Source organism: Thalassophryne amazonica, chromosome 1 (genome assembly GCF_902500255.1).
Source record: "Thalassophryne amazonica chromosome 1, fThaAma1.1, whole genome shotgun sequence".
In the NCBI taxonomy this organism is placed as follows: domain Eukaryota; kingdom Metazoa; phylum Chordata; class Actinopteri; order Batrachoidiformes; family Batrachoididae; genus Thalassophryne; species Thalassophryne amazonica.
In genome coordinates, this window is record NC_047103.1 from 128,326,640 (window position 1) to 128,349,690 (window position 23,051).

The 23,051-nt window shown below is 40.7% G+C and overlaps 1 protein-coding gene across 3 annotated transcripts in view; it reads left to right on the forward strand.

The window, feature by feature from the left end:
• The first annotated feature begins 300 nt into the window (after positions 1 to 300).
• Positions 301 to 23,051, forward strand: part of gtf3c3 (general transcription factor IIIC, polypeptide 3) — an 84,406-nt gene continuing 61,655 nt past the window's right edge. For all 3 annotated transcript variants that reach the window (XR_004561779.1, XM_034174315.1, XM_034174326.1), the window contains exons 1-5: positions 301 to 457; positions 18,420 to 18,522; positions 18,730 to 19,037; positions 19,116 to 19,236; positions 21,358 to 21,549. Coding sequence is in view for 2 of the 3 variants with exons in the window: in XM_034174315.1 (XP_034030206.1) it covers positions 371 to 457; positions 18,420 to 18,522; positions 18,730 to 19,037; positions 19,116 to 19,236; positions 21,358 to 21,549 (811 nt within the window). In the remaining variant the exon portion in view is untranslated. The remainder of the gene's footprint in view (positions 458 to 18,419; positions 18,523 to 18,729; positions 19,038 to 19,115; positions 19,237 to 21,357; positions 21,550 to 23,051) is intronic.

Consider the following 23,051-nt stretch of genomic DNA (forward strand, 5'->3'; position numbering starts at 1 on the left):
TCTTAGCAACATCCGTCATCACAAAGTTATTCCAGAATTAAAAATGTTACATAAACTGACCTGGAGCTTGCCAGGTACAGCCTGGTCAGAGTGCTCAGAAATATATCACAGTTATCTGGGAACTACTTTTGCGCAAGAATTTATCAAGCACATCGGCCGCGGGCGCGTACTAACACAGAATCCCCAGAAACTGTGGAAAGTTATTCGGCCATAACGAGAGTGTCCACTTTTAGCTTGTCAGAAACTAAGCTAGTGGCGCTCGTGAGTGTGGGGTGGTAGTGAACGCAGGTCAAACCCGGAAGTTTTCGTTGAACACGTGATTGTAGCTCATGTCGCTGTTTGTTTTTGAAGCGGACTCTTCTTGTGAGACATGTCGGCTTTCGGCGCAGAGCTCATCGACTACCTGGAAGGACAAATCACCTTCGAGGAGTTTGACAGGAGAAGAAATGAGCGAAAGGTAGAAATACCAACTTTATAATATAATAAACCTCCCAGTCCTGAGTAACTGTTTATTCAGCTCTGTAACTCGGCTCAGACGCAGCTAGTTGGCTAGCAGAGCTGATGTTATCCTTTACATCACTTACTGTTTTTAAGACGTATAAACAGCGCGTTTGTAATGTTTGGCTTCATTTTAGGCTGAAGCAAGACAATGTGCATTGTTGTTTTACATAACTTAAATTGGATTAACAGTAGCGATCATGTTTTTCCCGAAAAAGAGAAAATATGAAAATCTTAACGCTAAACATTTGTTTATTTGTAGGCTGTATTAATGTGACCATCTGATTTGAGTGAAGTGAATCAATCTCACACAGACCTCATTTTTTAATGTGGAGTGAATACAGTAAACTACATTTTAGTGTTGTTATTATTATTTATTTGTTGATGTTCTTGTTTTCATTATTTATTGTTGTTTTATCAGCTCCAGTGTCGCCGACCGAATGGTCCCCTCTAAAAATCGGTCCGCCCTTCCTTCACTGTGCATGTATTAGTCGCGGTTCCCCAATTATTACCTCATTTCTGCGTCAAACTGCACTCCAGTCGTCATCTATCTCAGCATCAGATATCTGAAGCTTTGTACAACAATCATTTCACATAAAGTCAGCATTATTTCATCATAAAAGATGGAGGAAACGATGAGAGCACCACAGCTACACCAGGTGCTAGCTGTTGCGTTTACTGCGCCTCCGTCACTTGAAAGCATCACAGATTATCACCTCATTTCTGTTTAAAACAGCCTCAGTTCTGCTTAAAACTGACTTTAGAACGATTTAAGAGGTTTTACCTTGTCATCTGTTAATAACCCCATTAATCTATTTGATCGCTTTGGGTTAAGAGAGTCCATCTCAGATGAGCTGCTGTGGTCCCAAATGATGCATGCGCAGTGAAAGCAGGTAGACCGATTTTTAGGGGGAGGCCCGTTCAGTCTGTGACACCGGACCACTTTCTCATAATGGCTATCATTCTGATTTCAGTTTGATCAGATCAGAAGCGATCTTTCTGAGCTGTGCGAGCATGACATATCTCCTTATTGTTACGTCCGCCAAGGACATAATAAAATCATTGGTGTCTTATTTATTTGTTTGTCTGTCTGTTAGCAGGATTACATCAAAACTACTGCATGGATTTTGATGAAATTTTCACCACAGATAGATACTAGGCCATGGAAGACTCCATTGAATTTTGGTTGGGGTTTCTGGTGTCAGGGTCTCGGCACTCCCCTTGTCTGAGTGATCCTCCACACTAGTCTGCGCATGTGCGAACTCGGTGTTGCAGTGTGATCGGTCCCCCTGCCTTCATTGCGCATGCGTCATGTCGGAGTGTTAGCAGCGATTAACAGATTATCGCCTCATTTCTGCTTAAAACTGACTTTTAGAATGATTAAAGTGGTTTTATTTTATCATCTGATGGTTAATAATAACATTATTCCATTTGATCGCTTTGGGTGTAGAGCAGGAGTGCCCGACCTTTTTTGAACCGAGATCTATTTTTAAAGTTGACAGTGTATCGAGATCTATCGAGCCATATGCGTAGCCGCAATATATTGTGCACCCTTGTTTGCACTCGGGGTCGCCACAGCAAATCCAAGGTGGATCTGCATGTTGAATTGGCACAGGTTTTACGCTGGATGCCCTTCCTGACGCAACTCCACATTACATGGAGAAATGTGGCAGGGGTGGGATTTGAACCCGGAACCTTCTGCACTGAAACCAAGCGCATTAACCACTTGGCCACCACCCCTGCAATTTTCTGGCAGGTTTTAACAATAATAATGCATCATTATTTTCCCCAAATGGAAAACAGAGAAAACTGACAACAGGCTCTTTGGATGCAAAGTCAGTGAAGCGCTTGTCAAATTCTGACAAGATGCTCTGCATGTGATCATCACATGCACTCTTAGGATCCACGGTCTTTGTCCTGGTGCTTAAGTTCTGTGTCGAAGTTCTGCAGGTCACACTGTTGCAACCTGCTTGATAGCACATGTAATATGCTTTTAAACTTGCTTTCAAATCCAAAAGCTGTGCATATTCAGCATGATTTGAGTGTTTCAGAAATTGTTTAATTTCAGGCAGTAGACCGTTCCATAAAGGATTGGACTGAAAGGTGCAGGACGCGCAGGAGCCGAAAAGATTGCAGGAGTGTGCAGGAGGCCTGAAAAAAACCCGCTTGTGTGCCGTGGTGGCTGCTGTATCAATTGTATTGCGTTACTAAGCCATATATATTATTTATAACAAAACTGTTAAAAGGGGTAACAGAGATAAGTGTAAAGATGACTGAATATATCTGAGCAGTAAATTGATCAGTCCATGTGAACGTAGTGCAGAACGCTGCTGTGTTCAGGTACGGTCAGAAATTACAGGATTTTTTGTTGTTTCAAACTCAGCAGTTGCTTGTGGCAGGTGCGTGGTTTTTGTTTTATTTTTTGGTTAAAAAAAATCAGTATATCCACACAAAAGATTAATTCTGGCCTATATAAGGTGCCTGAGCCCAGTGAAGCAGACCCCCCACCCACATTAAAAAAAATCCAAGCAACCAAGCTGTAATTTCCGACGGTACATGAACGCAGCAGCGATCTGCGCGGTGTTCACGCAGACTGATCAGTTTACTGCTCTTATGATATATTCAACCATCTTTACACTTATATTTATTACCCCTTTTGACAGTTTTGTGTTATAAATAAATATATATGTCTTAGTAACGTAATATAGTGATTCAGCAGCTACCTAACGTCTATGTGCAGCAGATGTGTGGCTCCTCCAACTGCAAACAGAATAAATGCTTCTTCAGGCTCCTGGCCCGAACAGCACACTGCAGTCGTGTTCGCCACATTCATCACTCTTCATATTTATGGATCATGAATCATTGTGCTGATTGCCGACTTTTCAATTCCTGGACTTTTTGAGCGAGCAGAGGGGATTTAGCTGGGTTAGCATTAGAAGTTAGCATTGTATTTCTCGTGAATCATCTGAAATGCCGCTCCAAATTCCCTTTCTTCAGTAAAGCCACATTTACATTGCAGATAAGACAGATGGATTTGGCATTCGAATATGAAAAATAAATAAATGAAAAACGAATACAAGATGAAAATTACAATTTTCCTTATCCACATAGAAGAAGAGCTGTTCATCTACTCTGGCGTTTAACGGCAGCCGGCATCCTTGGTGCATTGCTGCCACCTGCTGCATCAGTCTGTTATTCACCTTAGGAAGTCAGGGTGGGTGGCTTACGAGGGAACACAGTACGCTACAAGTGCCCGAACATGAGCAGCATGAATTGTTCAGTTTGTGGGTGCCACAATAACTGGAAAAAGAGGAAACTATTGTTTTCAGAACGATGTTTTGAACATGGAAAGGAGAGATCTCAGTGCTGTGGTCCAGCATTTAACTTGTTCCCTCCTCCATTGAAAGACAATCTCCGGTGCTGGATAAAGGCGCTGATTTTGAAAAATCCACCCAAACGTCCCGTTGTCTGTTCTTTTTATTTTATGGAGGAAAAAACCCACACCACTGGATCTTTCCCTAGAGAAATGATTGGACTATAATGCTCCGTTGAAGAAGCCACGGTGGATACTAGTGAGATAAATGGGTAAGCTGTGTTTGTAGCATTAGCTGCTATCTTATTTACTCATTTTATGGTGTTTGATACAACCAAACACTGCATGAAATAACACCATACGTATATTGTTGTTGTCCATTCGGCTGCTCCCAGTTCATTTGCGGTCACCACAGCGGATACAGCCAGATCCGCATTGGTATTTGGCACAGGTTTTACGCCAGATGCCCTTCCTGACACAGGGCTGTGAAAACTCCGCGGGATTCCGCAGATTTCATCATGGTCGGGGTGGGGGTGTGTGAATGTTGTATTCTTTAATCGTGATCATTACTGAGTTTTTAAAATGCTTATCGCAAAGCGTTCTTTTTTTACAACATTGTGCAAGTTTTATAAGTCTGCAGACACTGATCTGTGTGTTACAGATACATATCAGTTTCCTCGGATCCGCGGAGTTTCGAGGAGAATAAATGCCACTCAAAGCCTGGCTGTTACGACACTTGTCGTAAAGCGGGACTGGTTGGTTGCTGCGGTGACACTGTGTGGCTCCTGTGTGAAGCTTAGCTAAACGTAGCATGTGGACATCGCACACTTTTAGAACTTTCAAGTTTTTAAAAGAAGAATTTTGCAGCATGTCTGTGTCACGGAGCGACATCAGACAGAGCGAAGATGGCAAGAAAGACAGTTTGAAAAAGTGTGATAAGGACAAGAATCCGTGGAATTGTTGCTGGCTTCATGAACACACCTGAAAGATAAACGGGAAAAGTGAACTGGTAAGAATTTTTTCTGTCTCTCTGGAAAATAAACATTGTGCTGTTCAAACAGGATTTCAGAAAAGATTATGTGCCTTTTTTTCTTTCATTAGTCTTTCTTTCATTGAAAAAAAAGACATTGTGGCTTTGAATGAATTTAGGCTACATGAATTTACACATCAGTGGCTTTGAGTGGATTTACAGGAATTTACACAAGAATGTGTGGCTTTTTTACTATAAGGTATGTTATTGATATTTTTAAAATATTCTACAATCTTTAGCTGTGGTTTTTGACATGGTTTAACAGTCTTTTTAGTCTTCATGAATTTCATGTAGTTTAATTGTTCTGAGTTAATGCATAATTTGGTTTACAATTAAAAGGAAAATCATTCCAGGTCCTACTTCCACGTCGTATTCTGTTATTTCAACATGATCATTGAAGGTTCAAATGAAAGGTTGAATCTAGGATCATTTAAATATGCAGTAATTTTGAGATTTGTTCTTCCAGGAGATGTTGAAAATGTATCAGTAGATGAAAATTTAATTTGGTTTCTGGGGCCCCACAAGGCTCTAGACCCCCGGCTCCTGGGGAGCTGCTCCCCCCAGACCCCCTGCGAATTATCCTCGGATTTTACAATTTTAATTTCACAGCCCTGCTGACGCAACTCCAGTTTTACTTGGAGGAACACACACAGCCGCTGGTGTTCCAAAGAGGTCTCCCATCCAAGTACTAACCAGGTCCCGCACTGCTTAGCTTCTGAGATCTGATGGGATCAGGCTGACACAGAGCAAACCGGCTGCTAACACCATACGTATATTAATGTTACGTAATCTTGGCATTACGGTTTTACTACTTGTTGGGTAGTATTTTAACTTGATTGTGCTTTTATGTGAGCTTCAGCGGCGCTGTGCGTTGCGAAGCTCGTAGTTCCTCATAGCCAAACCGTCTGCGCCGAGTGACAACACAAAGTAGTTAAAAATAATCGAGGGTCACTTTTTCATGTCATCTTCCCACTCTGTTATGACCCGTGGGTGAGACACAGTCGATCCCTTTGAGCTTTTCAAAAAGGTTTTTGTTTCTACCCATGGAATATCTTCCATTGTCTATACTGAAAACAGTGCTAACCGGAAGTCTTAAAACAAAACGGAAATGCCTCTGTTGTAAAAGTGGGCGGGGCTGAATAAGGTGAATAGCAGCACTACATCCTCTGGAGTCCAGGGACAGACTTTTTTTTTCGTGCGATCAACTGGAACTCAGCCCGCGATTGACTGTTCGATTGCAGGTTGACTGGTTGGGCACGTCAGGTGTAGTGTCACACTCAGAGTGTCAGTGTCAGATGCGCTGGTGTTGCACTCTGATCGGTTTCCCATTCTTTTATTATGGAATAATGCTGAATTTATGTGGAAAAGATTGTTGTACAAAAGCTTCAGAGATCTGTTGCTGAGATAGATGATGATTGGAGTACAATTTTAATCAAAAATGAGGCGTTTATTGGCGAATCGCTGCTAACTTCGAAATGATGCATGCACAATGAAGGCAAGGGGACCAATCAGAATGGGGGACCGTTCAGACTGTGACACTGAATCGGGACTCTGGATCAAGATTTCACTTTATATAGGTTTTGAAGGATTTTGTAAAAAAAAAAAACCTGCTTCACTGATTCTCAACAAATTTGCAGCACAGGTAGATGGAAGACTCCAGTGCGTTTTAGAGGCGATCTAGATTCTGGATCAGGATTTCAATTTGTACACTTCACTTTGTCGGATATTGTGCATTACGTCAAAATTACTTAACAGATTTTCACCAAATTTTCACAACACATTGGTGTTCGGCCTTGGAAAGCTCCAATATACTAGTATTTTGGAGGTGATCTGGATTCGGATTCGGGATCAGGATTTCACTTTGTAGACTTTTAAGGATTACATCAAAACTACTTCACAGATATGACATCACAATGTAAAACCAAGATCAGGAAGGCACTGTTTTGTTTTAGCTTGTGAATATCACATTGCAACCTCTTGATCAGTCGGACCATTCTGGATCAGTATGCAATTATTGCATTGTGTTGTGGAATCCGGATCCAGGTAAAATCCAGGTCCCGATGTGAATCACATATCTTTTACTTTGTGTCCTCGTCAACCCTTGGCAGACATCAGAAATCTTGGATTGCTCTTGTTATTACTGTTATTATATGGTTAGTGGCGGTATTATTAATGTATGCAAGTGATTATTTGTTTGTTTATTTTTTGTCTTGTTTGAAACGCTCACATTCAGGGGCCTCCTGTACAAAGACCTGCATGGATTTCCTACTGAAACATGGCTTACACCAAAACCCAGAAACTGGCATAAGCACAAAAATGTCAAGATGTATCAAAGTGTGCGTACGCATGGGTCCAAATACATTGCGTTTGTACATCCCAATCAATGTGGAATTGAGTGCACATGCATCAAGCTCCTACAATAACTATTTAAATATGCAAATTTATTTAAGTAGTTTGGTTGTGTTATTTGCCGGTACCATAAGTGCGGAGTGTTGTGTGTTTGATGATGTCCACCGTTGTGTGTAAAAATTAAAGCACTTTTAGAGGCAACTTGCAAAAACAATGAAAGATGTGGCTCGATCGCTGTTCTCCCACGCAGCTTGCTGCATTGTGAAATTGAATGAGTGTGTCTGTGCGTGTGCGTAGAGTAGCGCACACACAAACATACTAGGTGCACAGCAGCTGACAGCTGACAGTGTGTGACATTCACAACATTACACAAACATTTATTGATAAATATTGCACACAGGGTGACATTCGGGGGCTTGTTAAGAAGCTCTGTAGTTCTACCATCACGAAAAAGAAAACACATAAACAATTACAATAAAAAAACATACTTGAATGCGCACATGCCCAAATTACAAAATCCATTTCATGGATGTCTTTTGGTCCCAGATGAAGCAGTTTGATTGATGGTGAACGATATTGGTATTCTTTCTGTATGTATCTGTAGCTATCTACAATAGTAATATTTCCTATTCTGAAGTATCTTTAAATCCCCTTTCCAAATATGCTCTACAAACATATAGACCTGATTCACAGCCTGAAATATGTGATGTGATGGAAAATACTCCAATTTAGTTTTGCATAAAATATCCACAGTATGTGTTTAAGAAACCACAGTCCCATACCATCTTTATTTATAACTTTACTACAGCCAAAATTGACCAAAGTATATATGTGCTGTACACAAAACATTAAGACATATATTTAAACAAGTTAATAAATAAATAAATATAGCGCACACACACAAACACATACGCAGTAGTATGCAAAGAAGTGTGTTTAAGAAACATAATGAAAATGAGGGGCCTATAATGTCTGCCACCTTTCTCAAATCTCTTTTGTACAAACTAGGTCATGAATATAAAGAGTGGCAGATAGGAATCAACAGAATAATATAAATGTAGCATGAAATTGACAAATATGATTATTTGAAACAGTGTGATTCTGACTGGACGAGCAGCTCGGTGGGAGAAAGAATGAATAAAGATGTGTTCAAATAATTTTTATCCACTATATGTTTGTCAGTATCTATGTTTGTTTTTTTGTTTTGTCTGTAATCATTGCATTTTTCACCTTTTAACTCACTGTGCAGCACACAGTTTACATCACAGGCTCATGCAACTCTCATCAAGCCCTTTAATTTGGTGTATTACACGACATGTTTTACTGTAATCTGAAGTTTAGCCTCATTTAAGTGACATTTGACCTCAAGCGAAACTCTGAAGGTCAAGGTCAATCACTTATCCCAGGTAATGGCTTATAAGCAAGTGCATGTTGTGCACTGTGTGCATGCCAAATTTGGAGGCAAAATTTCAAAAATTGTGACCAAGAATCTGTGGTGCAAATATGGTGAGAATTTGTGAAGTAGTTTTGAAGTAATCATTCAAATCCTATACAAAGTGAAATTGTGATCCAGAATCCGGATCCGGATCACTTCCAAAGTTTCAGTGGGAGTCTTTCGTGTCCTAATGTATATCTGTTGTGCAAATTTGGTGAGAATCTGTGAAGTAGTTTTGACGTAATCCTTCAAAGCGTATATTAAGTGAAATCTTCATCCAGAATCCAGATTCGGATCCGGGTCACCTCCAGTGTTTATTGGAGTCTTCCATGGCCTAATATCTATTTGTGGTGAAAATTTGGTGAGAATCCGTGAAGTCGTGTTGACGTAATCCTTCAAAGCCTATATAAAGTGAATCTTGATCCAGAACCTGGATTCGGTTCTGGATCACCTCCAATATTCTGGAGAGTCTTCCATGTCCTAATATGTATCTGTTGTGCAAATTTGATGAGAATCCGTGAAGTACGAGGTCTATTAGAAAAGTATCCGACCTTATTATTTTTTTTCAAAAACCATATGGATTTGAATCACGTGTGATTACATCAGGCATGCTTGAACCCTCGTGGGCATGCAAGAGTTTTTTTCATGCCTGTCGGTTACGTCATTCGCCTGTGGGCAGTCTTTGAGTGAGGAGTTGCCCACCCTCTCGTCGATTTTTTTTTTTTTTTTTTTTTTTTTTTTTTTTTTTTTTTTTTTTTTTTTTTTTCTCATTGTTTAGGAATGGCTCGACTGCTGCTTTGTTTGATCAAAATTTTTTCAAAACTGTAAGGCACAACTGAGTGGACACCATTCGATAAATTCAGCTGGTTTTCTGTAAAAAGTTTAACGGCTGATGAGAGATTTTTGGTCTGGTAGTGTCGCCGTAAGGACGGCCCACGGCGGCTGATGGCGATCTGCACTTCGAGGCTGCAGCGTCTCGCCGTTTCAAGTTGAAAACTTCCACATTTCAGGCTCTGTTGACCCAGGAAGTCGTCAGAGAACTTTCAGAAGAAGTCGGCATGAGGAGTTTATTCGGACATTCGATTGTTAACGGACATTTTGTAATGAAAGAACGTGCGGGCAGAGTAGTCACGGAAACGACTCGGCGAATTTGCGCGCACATCTTTCATTAAAAAATGTCCTTAAACAGTGGAATGTCCGCATAAAGTCCTCATGCCGGCCTCTTCTGAATCTTCTCTGTTCTCTCACGACGTCCTGGGTGAATTAAGCCTTAAATTAGGATGTTTTCAGGTCGAAACAGGCCGACGACGGCGCCTGGAAGCGCTGCACGACGTCCTGCTCCGTGGGAAGTCCTTACACCGACAGAAACACCCCATAATCTCTCATCAGCCGTTAAACTTTTCACCAAAAACCAGCTTAATTTCTCGAATAGTGTCCACTCGGATATCCCTCACAGGTCCAGAAAAAATTTTGATAAAGCAACGCGCGCCGTCTTGAGCAGCGTGTGAAACAAAGGAATTCAGTCGAGAGGGCGGGACCACATCTCACTCAAGGCCTGCCCACAGGGAAATGACGTCACCGACACGCGTGAAAAAACTCACGCATGCGCACGAGGGTTCAAGCATGATTGGTGTAATCGCACGTCATTCAAATCCATATAGTTAAAAAAAAAGGGTCGGTTTATTATCTAATAGACCTTGTAGTTTTGACGTAATTCTTCAAAACGTATATAAAGTTGATGTCTGCGGACTGTGGAAAATGCACCCTTCTAGTCTCATTAGATCTCTCCTCCGCATTTGACACTGTCAATCATAAAATCCTACAAACAAGACTACGCAATTCGCTCGGATTGTCAGGGACTGTTCTAGCGTGATTCACCTCTTATTTGTCGGGTCATAGCTTTAGTGTCACTGTAAATCAGATCATTTATGATGCTGTCGGTTTGATGTGTGGTGTACACCAGGGTTCCATTTTGGGCCCAATTTTGTTTATATGTCCCGCGCGGCGCCGCAAGGCAGGGCATATAGCATCCGGATTGTCAGTTAGTCTGTCTGTCTGTCTGTCCGGCCACAGTTCGTTTGCTGCAACGTAGCTTCGCACCTATTGCTCACAGAAACTTCATATTTGGTGGGAACATGCCTTGGAGGAGTACTTCACATGGGTTCGAAGGCCGGTGACCTTGACCTACTTTTGAAGGTCACCAGTGGTCTGTCAAATCCTTCGCTGCAATGTAGCTCGACACCTATTGCTCGCAGAAACTTCATAATTGGTGGGTACATGCCTTGGAGGAGTACTTCACATGGGTTCGAAGGCCAGTGACCTTGACCTACTTTTGAAGGTCACCAGTGGTCACAACTGTCAAATCCTTCGCTGCAATGTAACTCGACACCTATTGCTCGCAGAAACTTCATAATTGGTGGGTACATGCCTTGGAGGAGTACTTCGCATGGGTTCAAAGGCCAGTGATCTTGACCTACTTTTCAAGGTCACCAGTGGTCACAACTATCAAATCCTTCACTGCAACGTAGCTCAGCACCTATTGCTCGCAGAAACTTAATATTTGGTGGGTACATGCCTTAGAGGAGTACTTTGCATGGGTTCAAAGGCCAGTGACTTTGACCTACTTTTGAAGTTCACCAGTGGTCACAACTCTCAAATCCTTTGCTGCAACGTAGCTCGGCACCTATTGTTTGCAGAAACTTCATATTTGGTAGGTACATGCCTCGGAGGAGTACTTAACATGGATTTGAAGGCCGGTGACCTTGACTTGCTTTTCAAGGTCACCAGTGGTCACAACTGTCAAATCCTTCACCACAATGTAGCTCGGCACCTATTGCTCGCAGAAACTTCATATTTGGTGGGTACATGCCGTAGAGGAGTACTTCGCATGGGTTCAAAGGCCAGTGACCTTGACCTACTTTTCAAGGTCACCAGTGGTCACAGCTGTCAAATCCTTCGCCACAATGTAGCTATGCACTTATTGCTCGGTGAAACTTCATATTTGGTGGGTACATGCCTTGGAGGAGTACTTCACATGGATTCCAAGGCCGGTGACCTTGACCTCCATTTCAAGGTCACCAGTGGTTGCAGTGGTTAATTTAATGCTTTAATTTATTCTCTATCTATTTATCTGTTACAGAGTTCAGCTTTAATCATTATTGCTGGAAATCTTTGACAAAAAGAACTTTCACTTTAATTCTTTATGGTTACTGGGCAACCAATACAGGCATAGACATTAACGCTTGTCTGATTGTTTGGGACAAGTGTAAAATGTGATCAGACAAGCAATAGCTCTAAATCGTTGTCTGACCGGACAAGTGGCATTTTTTTTTTCTTTTTTGGTTTAAAACGTTCACATTCTTTATTTCATCGCTCAGAACCAAAATACCTGACCGCTGCCTTTTTGTTTTCTTATTTACATCACGTCTTGTCTCGCACCTCGCAAGAAAGCGTCTTCAGTTTTTCCCGCCACTTTCCACGCAGCGGACAGTTGGAAAACATGATATCAGTGTGTGCATGAGACCAATGTATGGAGTGTGTGTTCGCAGTAGAGGCTGACATTTTTTGGGAGTCCCACAGGTCACGGGATTCCTGTGGGATTCCCACGGGATCGGAGTCAACTTTGCTATTTATCACGTGATTGAGACGGTATGGGATTAAAAATTCACATGAGCAGATGGGAGCGAGAACCAAGGTTTTAGACAGTGAGCCATCCTGCTGTCATTTGAGTCAATTTTCCAAAAAGACGCCGAAAAAATAGCGGGCGCCTTTGCTTAATGCCGTCTAAAATTAAGACTGGGTCCGATCGCTGCAACCGTGTGTGTGTGTGTGTGTGTGTGTGTGTGATGTGATGTGCATGCGTGAGTTGGCTGGCTGTGAGGAGGGAGGGGGTGGGGAGGGCAGGGGGCGCTGAGCGCAGAGTGAAAAACAACACAGACTAAACTGTGGCGCTGCCTTTATTTCTCTCTGGACTGTTCTGACGGTATGTCCTGTTCACACCGTATGCACCTGTCGGTGACATTCATCCATCTATCCATTTTCTTCCGCTTATCCTAGGTCGGGTCGCGGGGGCAGCAGCTCAAGCAAAGCCACCCAGACCCCCTGATCCATGCACACCTTCCCCAACTCCTGCGGGGGAACCCCGAGGCGTTCCCAAGCCAGCTGAGAGACATAGTCCCTCCAGCGTGATCTGGGTCTTCCCCGGGGCCTCCTCCCGATGGGACATGCCCGGATGGGACGGGACAGGACTGTCACCGACACGTCCATCCCCCAATGGGGACGGGTGACAATTATACTGAAATTATAAGATGAAATAAATTGGTCAAAATTCCTTAAAATGAGAATATATGGATGAACAGAATAAAAATGATGCACACGTGTGATTTAAACAAACCCTGATGTGGAGAAACTCTGCAGTGATGTTCAGAAGCAGAAATCACATAAAACAGCTGAGAACTCTGAACTTTAACAGGCTGTTATTTTACAAAGATATTTATTTTAGATGATTTAATGTAGTTGTTTAATGTTCAAGCACAAAATGTGACTGAGGAGGAGAAAAAAGAGGAAATGAACTCTAGTCAGCATAAAAATACACGCTGATGATTTTTATTTTTCAAAATTATTAGGCTGCAGTTTAATTTATTTCAAAGTAAGTTACTGCTTATTATTTTCAAAAATCACGAGTCAAATCAGTCTGCATTGTTCAGTTTTTCCTGCACGTTTGTGTATTTTTTTTCCTTCTTTATAAGAGTTTGGTTTTTGTGTTTGTTCTACTACAAAGTTTGAAAAAACAATAAAATGTTAACACTTAGAGCAGTTCTTTAATTTCAGAAATGGAACAGAAACAACCACAAATTAAAAAAAGTAGGAACGGTATGTAAAATGAAGATAAATAAAAATGTTCTATTCCCAGTTTCTCCACTCACACCAACAGAAGCCAAACATTCTTCCAAAGTTGTGTCTTGGTGGCTATCCTCACATGTCTTCTTTCTGCATGGACATTTAGTTTTTCACCACCCCCCTCGTCAGAATTCCTTTGTCTGACTTCTTCCTGAGAGACTGGCGCTTTGCTTGATCAAAATTTTTTCTGAAACTGTAAGGCACATCCAAGTGTACACCATTTGAGAAATTCAGACGATTTTCAGTGAAATTTTTACAGCTGATGAGAGATTATGGAGTGTTACTGTCGTTTTAAGGACTGCCCACTGAGCCGGACAGCGCACCGCGCCCCGAGCCGCCGTTGTCAGCCTGTTTCGAGCTGAAAACTTCCAAATTTAAGCCTCTGTTGACCCAGGACGTTGTGAGAGAACAGAGAAATTTCAGAAGAGCTCGGGATCAGCAGTTTATCCGGACATTCCACTGTTAAAGGAGATTTTGTAATGAAAGATGTGCGGACGGATTCGCGCGTCGGCACCCAGCCGCTCATCGCTCAGCGCCACAGCAAAACACCTCCGTTGGAAACATTACAGGACAAGTTTGATCATGCCCAGCTGTTAAACAATTTATCGGATACTCACTCGACTGAAAGCCATCGAAAACCGCCTGAATCTTACGAATAGTTATCAACACGGAGGTGTTTTGCTGTGGCACCGCGCCATGAGCGGGTGGGTGCCGACGCGCGAATCCGTCCGCACATCTTTCATTACAAAATCTCCTTTAACAGTGGAATGTCCGGATAAACTGCTGATCCCGAGCTCTTCTGAAACTTCTCTGTTCTCTCACGACGTCCTGGGTCAACAGAGGCTTAAATTTGGAAGTTTTCAGCTTGAAACAGGCTGATGATGGTGGCTCGGGGCGCAGCACGCCGTCCGGCTCCGTGGGCAGTCCTTAAAGCGACAGTAACACTCCATAATCTCTCATCAGCCGTTAAAATTTTCACCGAAAACTGTCTGAATTTCTCGAATGGTGTCCACTTGGATGTGTCTCACAGTTTCTGAAAAAATTTTGATCAAGCAAAGCGCCAGTCTCTCAGGAAGAAGTCAGACAAAGGAATTCCGACGAGGAGGGTGGACCAGTGCTCACTCAAAGCCTGCCCACAGGCGAATGATGCAACCGACAGGCGTGAAAAAACTCACGCATGTGCACAAGGGTTTAAGCTTGTCTGACGTAATCGCACGATATTCAAATCCATATATTTAAAAAAAAAAAAGGTCGGTTTCTTTTCTAATAGACCTCGCATTACCACAGATGAACTGTTTCTGTTGCTACATCTTCTGTTCTAGTGTTCTGCAATAAAACTGCAGAACACTAAAGCCTAAAAACTAAAAGAAGGAAAAAAAAATGGGAGTGGTACAGGAGCGGGAGTCATTCTGAATGGGAGCGGGATGGGAGTGGGAGTCATTTTACCAGGAGTGGGAGGGGACAGGAATTTTTATTTATTTATTTATTTTTTACTCTGGCCCAGGATTGGGATGGGACAGGAATTTTTCTGTGGGAGTGGGAGGGGACAGGAGTGAAAATCTACTCCCGTGTCACCCTCTAGTTTGTAGCATCTTCTTGCGAGATGTTGTGGCGGAAAACATTATATAACGAACATCGCATCGATTAACACACCTTTTGAAGAATATATGGAACAGAATGTCTTTTCTAAAACCTCTGAAACCAGGCCAGATACCAGGGAAAGTGCCAGTCAAATGCAAATCATCAACCCCTGCAAGTGTAGAAGCATCAAAGAAGAGGTATGAAGAGAAAGGAAGAGAGAGGAAGTTTGTGAGTAGCTGGACACAGGATTATCTGTGGCTGGGGCACAAGGAAGAGGACAACGCAATATACTGTGTCTGTCGGGATTTTCCTTCAATTGCAGATCAGTAAATCATTTTTAAATGTTGAAATAAAAGAATTTGATTTGCTTTATAAAATACATCCTGGCAAATGATCATGCATTGAACAGTGATGAATTCAGAAAACACACAGGAGAGAAGCAGATGCATATTGGCATTTACCAATTATTTTAATTATTTCCCCAATTATGAACAATCGCAGGAGAGAAACATTATGAGCTGTTTCTTGGTTAAGGGATTAAAAGGCTAGAGGCTACAGTAGTGTTCAGAATAATAGTAGTGCTATGTGACTAAAAAGATTAATCCAGGTTTTGAGTATATTTCTTATTGTTACATGAGAAACAAGGTACCAGTAGATTCAGTAGATTCTCACAAATCCAACAAGACCAAGCATTCATGATATGCACACTCTTAAGGCTATGAAATTGGGCTATTAGTAAAAAAAAAAAGTAGAAAAGGGGGTGTTCACAATAATAGTAGCATCTGCTGTTGACGCTACAAACTCAAAACTATTATGTTCAAACTACTTTTTTTTAAGCAATCCTGTGAATCACTAAACTAGTATTTAGTTGTATAACCACAGTTTTTCATGATTTCTTCACATCTGCGAGGCATTCATTTTGTTGGTTTGGAACCAAGATTTTGCTGGTTTACTAATGTGCTTGCGGTCATTGTCTCGTTGAAACACCCATTTCAAGGGCGTGTCTTCAGCATAAGGCAACGTGACCTCTTCAAGTATTTTGACATATCCAGACTGATCCATGATACCTGGTATGCGATATATAGGCCTAACACCATAGTAGGAGAAACATGCCCATCATGATGCTTGCACCACCATGCTTCACTGTCTTCACTGTGAACTGTGGCTTGAATTCACAGTTTGGGGGTCGTCTCACAAACTCTCTGCGGCCCTTGGACCCAAAAAGAACAATTTTACTCTCATCAGTCCACAAAATATTCCTCTATTTCTCTTTAGGCCAGTTGATGTGTTCTTTGGCAAATTGTAACCTTTTCTGCACGTCTTTTATTTAACAGAGGGACTTTGCGGGGGATTCTTGCAAATAAATTAGCTTCACACAGGTGTCTTCTAACTGTCACAGCACTTACAGGTAACTCCAGACTGTCTTTGTTCATCCTGGAGCTTATCAATGGGTGAGCCTTTGCCATTCTGGTTATTCTTCTATCCATTTTGATGGTTGTTTTCCGTTTTCTTCCACGCGTCTTTGTTTTTTTTTTTTTTTTTTTCCCCATTTTAAAGCATTGGAGATCATTGTACATGAACAGCCTATAATTTTTTGCACCTGCGTATAAGTTTTCCCCTCTCCAATCAACTTTTTAATCAAACTACACTGTTCTTCTGAACAATGTCTTGAATGTCCTGTTTTCCTCAGGCTTTCAAAGAGGAAAGCATGTTCAACAGGTGCTGGCTTCATCCTTAAATAGGGGACACCTGATTCACGCCTGTTTGTTCCACAAAATTGACAAACTCACTGACTGAATGCCACACTACTATTATTGTGAACACCGCCTTTTCTACTTTTTTTTTTTTACTAATAGCCCAATTTCATAGCCTTAAGAGTGTGCATATCATGAATGCTTGGTCTTGTTGGATTTGTGAGAATCTACTGAATTTACTGGTACCTTGTTTCCCATGTAACAATAAGAAATATTCTCAAAACGTGGATTAATCTTTTTAGTCACATAGCACTATTATTATTCTGAACACTACTGTATGCATGCAATGTGAAATAAATGTGTGTTTTTTTTTTTTTTGAAAACTGAATTTTACCACCCACACAGGAGAGTGACAGTATTAACTTTTTCATGAAGTGATATGTCACAGTAAAGTAGATGTGATAAATATTTAATCTGAATTTTAGTCCCAGAAAATGTTGAAATGTAATAATTGTTCTATTTCAGCTGCAATTCTTATGTTAAAATATTAAAGTTAAATATTTAATTTGAATCCCAGTCAACGGTTGTCCGGACAACCAGCTTTTCCTATAGGAAAAGTAAACTGCCAGGGTTACTTGTCCTATGGACAAGTACACTAAAAAGCTTAATGGCAGTGCCTGCAAAAATTTAATGCTTTAATCTGTTCTCTTTATGTATTTATTTTTATGGTATTTATCTATTACAGAATTCAGCTTTAATCATTATTGCTAGAAACCTGAGACAAATATATTCTCTTTATCTATTACAGAATTCAGCTTGAATTATTATTGCTAGAAATCCTAGACAAAAAGAACTTTCACTTTAATTCTTTATGGTTACTGGGCTAATGCTTTAATCTATTCTATTTATCTATTACAGAATTCAGCTTTAATCATTATTGCTAGAAATAATCTATAGATCTATTACAGAATTCAGCTTTAATCATTATTGTTAGAAATCTTAGACAAAAAGAACTTTCACTTTAATTCAGAAATTCAGCTACTGGGCAAACAACAGTTTAATGCTTTAATCTATTCTCTGTATCTATTTATCTATTATAGAATTCAGCTTTAATCATTATTGCTAGGGTTCTTAGACAAAAAGAACTTTCACTTTAATTCTTTAAAGTTACTGGGCAACCAATAATTTAATTGCTCGAAATCCTAAACAAATCTATTCTCTTTATCTATTTATCTATTACAGAATTCAGCTTTAATCATTATTGCTAGAAATCTTAGACAAAAAGAACTTTCGCTTTAATTCCTTATGGTTACTGGGCAACCAATAATTTAATGCTTTAATCTGTTCTCTTTATCGCTATCTATTTTAGAATTCAGCTTTAATCATTATTGCTTTTGCAACTATTGCAGATTTTCTGGGTGCACAAGGGATGCACAGAGCACTTCATCCCTGTGTAAGGAGTGGAAAAAAGATGCTTTGTGGTATTTCTTAAGCCAAAAATTTAATCAATTAAAAACAGAAATCAAATTATTCCATTGTGGAAGTAAGATGCCTGCAGCAGCAGGTGAGTGTGCTGTTAAATTGTGTTGTTGTTTATATTTTTTTGTTTGTCTCTCACAGCAGTGTAAAGTTTCCACTAAAGATGAAGAAGAGCAAGAAGAAAAAGATGATGATGATGATGATGCTCAGCCGTCCACCTCAGGGCAAATGGCTACAAAAATCGGTAATGACTTCTTGTGTATATGATGGAATTGCATTGTGACAACAATCATCACATCTCTGCACATCAAAAATGAGTTTATTTGAGACAGTAAAGTGGCTGATGTTATATGCATAAACTTTGCCTTAAAAGTCATAAAAGAAATTTGCTACTACAACATGAAAATGGTTTATAATGACCTCACTCTCTTTGTTTTCCTCCACTGTGCAGAGGAGGGAGTCAGCCCGGGAGTCCAGCTAGCCTTTGCCTCCATGCTAGGAGAAGTGCCAGAAGCTCAGTCGTCAGAATCGGAGGAGGAAGAAGATGACCTGAGCTACGCTGATGACGAAAATGATGAAGATTACAGAGTGGATCAGGAGGAGGAAACGATGGAGCCAGTGAAGACAAAGAAGAGGAAAAGTGGGGGAGGCAAGCTTGTGAGACAGAAGAAGAAGAAGCAGGAGGTGGAGAATGTGAGCGTGGGGGACGTGTTTGCTCTGGAGATGGAGCTGAACCGAGAAAACAAGAAGATGATGAAGGTGAGGGTGAAACAATCTAGAAGTGTATTATTCCAGATGCTTGTGACATTGTGATTTTTTTTTTTTATGTGTGACCAGCGTCATAATCGCAGCAAGCTATCCCGGGCTTTGAGAGGCTTGATGGGAGAAGCCAACATCCGCTACGCCCGCGGAGACAAAGAGGACGCCATTTTGATGTGCATGGAGATCATCAGACAGGGTGCGAAATAGCCTGTGTGTCAGCATTTACGACCTCACAGTGTGGTGTCCAGTCAGTGGGGGGGGGGTTGGTGGTTGGACGAAGAAACAGCAGGCTCTTTAGTGACTTCACTCAGATGTGACTGTTTTCCAGCAGTTGTCAGATTTCCGGTTGTGGAGGATTCTGCTATTTATACTGGAGTGATAGGTGAAGTAAAACAATCAGACTGGCTACTGTCTTTCCTTTTAAGACGCACGTGCGCTTGAATGTGCCACGCTGATATTCAGATGGGTACGGAGGTGACAGAAGCAGTGATGCCGGTAACGCGTTACTCTAACCACTTTTTTTGTAACGAGTAATCTAACGCGTTAATCTTTCCAATTGAGTAATCAGATTAAAGTTACTTCTCCAAGTCACTGTGCATTACTATTATTTTTGCATTGTGGGTCGACAGCAGCATTAAACTTGGTCCGTGTGCAGGGGGTCGGGGCTCGACTGAACTGCCCACTTTAAGCGAGCTGTGAGCTTTTCATCAGCTACGACTTGTCCTCACCTCTTAAAGCGCGGTGAAAACAGCACACCTGCACAGAGCTTTACAAAGTCATTTTTATGCTTTATTTTCCTCCTTTATTTAGAATTCTGAGCTGAGCTGCTCCGTATCGTCTCGTTAAAAACAGCTGATCCTCCGCGACGTGTCAACAACTAACACTATTTTCCACTCAAATGCACCTAAACTCTCTTTCTGAGGACCACATGATGTGAAAACACAATAAAACTTTCTTACCTGTAAATCTGGTCATGTTTTCAGCATAAATAAATCTTATGCATTCTTTGTGCTCAAATGCGAAAGCAGGGGCGAATCCAGATGGAATGGGGGCGTGGGGCAAGGATGTGCCCCACGCCCCCACAACACCCCTAGATTAAAGGTCCAGTTTTGAAGCCGTTTTTTATTAATTATTTATATAATTATTTTATTATTATTACTACTTACTAATACTACTTAAATAATAATAATTTTGACAAGTAAAATGTTTATAGAGAATTTAAATGTTAGAAAAATGTTAGAATTTAATAGTTACATTTCTAAACAATGTAGGTTAGAAATTGCAAGTTTTACTGTTACAGTGCTGTCACAGTTAAATATGAGGTCAAGAAAGATTATTTTACTTTTTATCAAATCAATTTTATTTATATAGCGCCAAATCACAACAAACAGTTGCCCCAAGGCGCTTTATATTGTAAGGCAAAGCCATACAATAATTACGGAAAAACCCCAACGGTCAAAACGACCCCCTGTGAGCAAGCACTTGGCGACAGTGGGAAAGAAAAACTCCTTTTTAACAGGAAGAAACCTCCAGCAGAACCAGGCAAATAAATAAATACTTGTTTATAAAACAAGTATTTATTTTCATTGAAGTCAAGAAAGGGTGACTATAAAGTGAGTTTTGGCAAAACAGGTATCATTTTCATGTTGAGGTGGCAGAGGGTTGTTGGTGGCAGCTGGGGAAAGTAACTAAAAAAGTAACTACTTAGTTACTTTTACAATTGAGTAATCAGTAAAGTAACTAAGTTACTTTTTCAAGGAGTAATCAGTAATTGGATTACTTTATCAAAGTAACTGGCAACACTGGACAGAAGTGAAGTTTCTGGTGAGGAAACAGGAGCAGTATTCATCATGGCTCCCTGTGGTGCACAGATGAGTGCTTTGTCCTTGCAGCACCTTCTTTGTCCACGTCTGTGCGCCCATATTCTGAAGCCCTCACCCCCCCACCCCCATGTAAAAGTGTGGTAGAAAGTTTTAGTTGTATTTTCTCTTTGAATTTTGTATTCAGTTCAGTTGAGTTTGTTTGCATGAAGATGCGTAATGTGAGCTCTAATGCACGTCTCTGTATGTACAAGCAGAGCGTACATATATTGTGAGCCCACCTATGTGGGAGATACAAACTCATCACAGTTTTTAGGTCAGTGTCGGTGGGTAATGCTGTAGAAAATTTGCTACATGTTTCTGATTGTGGCAACTTCAGTGTCTGCCAGTTGTGTCTTTAATTTCTTTTAGAAAACCCACCGTTTAATGTTGTCATAAAAAAGTAAAGCTCCCTGTTTCTCCTTTCATTTCCTCTGTCTTGTGCCCTCGTCCCACAGCTCCTATGGCTTATGAACCATTCTCCACATTAGCTATGATCTATGAAGATAATGAAGACCTGAACAAGGCGCTGCAGTTCGGTCTGATTGCCGCTCACTTGAACCCCTCAGACTCTGAAGAATGGATCAGGATGGCAGAAATGTCCCTGGAGCAAAACAATGTCCGACAGGCCATCATCTGCTACAATAAAGGTTGGTGTGATGACACACGCTGTTACTATTTTTTTATTTTGGGTTATTTTTAGGGCTGTACAATTATTGCTATTTTTTTAATAAATTAATTTATTTGATTTTGTTTATTTTTGCTTAATCTATTGTTGCTGAAATAATGTAGCCATAAATTTGCCAAATGTAACATTTAAAAACTTGTAATATATTTCAGTATTCAATCGTCTTCACTATAAAACAAGAAAATATGGACGAGTTATTTCTTTCGCCTTCTCCCCTTTTTACTGGAGGTAGCCAAAGCTGATTTGACACAGATCTGCATGTTGATTTGGCACAGATTGTTTACATCAGCTATCCTTCCTGATGCAACTCCACATTACAGGGAGAATGAACGAATGTGTCTCGGCTCCGGGACCCTTTTGCTCTAGGAACAAGCGCAGTAATCGCTTGGCCACTATGCTGCCCGACATAACAAAGCCAACACTGCTGGACATTATTCCACAATGAAAAATATCCCATTCTTTACTGGACATAACAGTAATGATAATTTATACTTTATTGATCTCCTTGGGGAAATGCTATATGTCCGTCAAATATTAATGTGTTTTTAAACTTTTCAACGTTATTTATTTTATTAACTTAGACAGAAAAATGCAAAAAAGAACTTTGATTTTACAACATAAGTGTCATTTTTTTGTATATTATTCTTGCTTTCAATGCATCTAAAACCAGTCAAAATGACTCGCAACGCACGCCGCCTCGGGTGATAACTGCCAACAGCACCACTATACTAACAATTTCTGGGCAGAACCCTGCCTGTATAACCATTATTACTGTAGCTGCTCGCTCTGTAGTAAAGTAGCATGATGTAGTGTTGAAGACTACTAAATTCACTACAGTCTGGAGAGGGGTATCTGCCACCGGCGGATGGGCCCAGATGAACAGGTTTGAATGCGACCAGCAAGACAATCTTATCTGTTCTTTGATGGGCTGGTAGCTCATCAAAGTAAACAAGCAAAGGTCTCCAGTGGCTCCAAAGGCTGTGAATACTTATGTACATGTGATTTCTTAGTTTTTCAATAAATTTGCAAAAATCTAACTTTTTTCACATTGTCATTATGGGGTATAGAATTTTGAGGAGAAAAAAATGAATTTAATCCATTTTGGAATAAGGCTGTAACAAAATGTGGAAAAAGTGAAGCACTGTGAATACTTTCTGGTTGTGCTGTAACTTGATCGTATTATTATTGAAAGAGTAGAGAAGCTTGAATCTTTGGACTAGGTTGCTTGACGCGAGGACGTTTCGCTTCAAATTGCAGAAGCTTCCTCAGCTAAAATTCTTGCTCTGGAAGTCTGACTTCTGTCTGACTCTTGTACAGAAGAATAAAACAGAAGCCAACAAAAGCTGGAGTTTTAAACCTAACCAGACCCCTCCTACTGAGAGGCAGACTGCTATAGGCTAGTGACTAAACAATAGCTCTAATTAGCAACTATTGTGCTGTAGTTAGCACACCTAATGGCAGGAC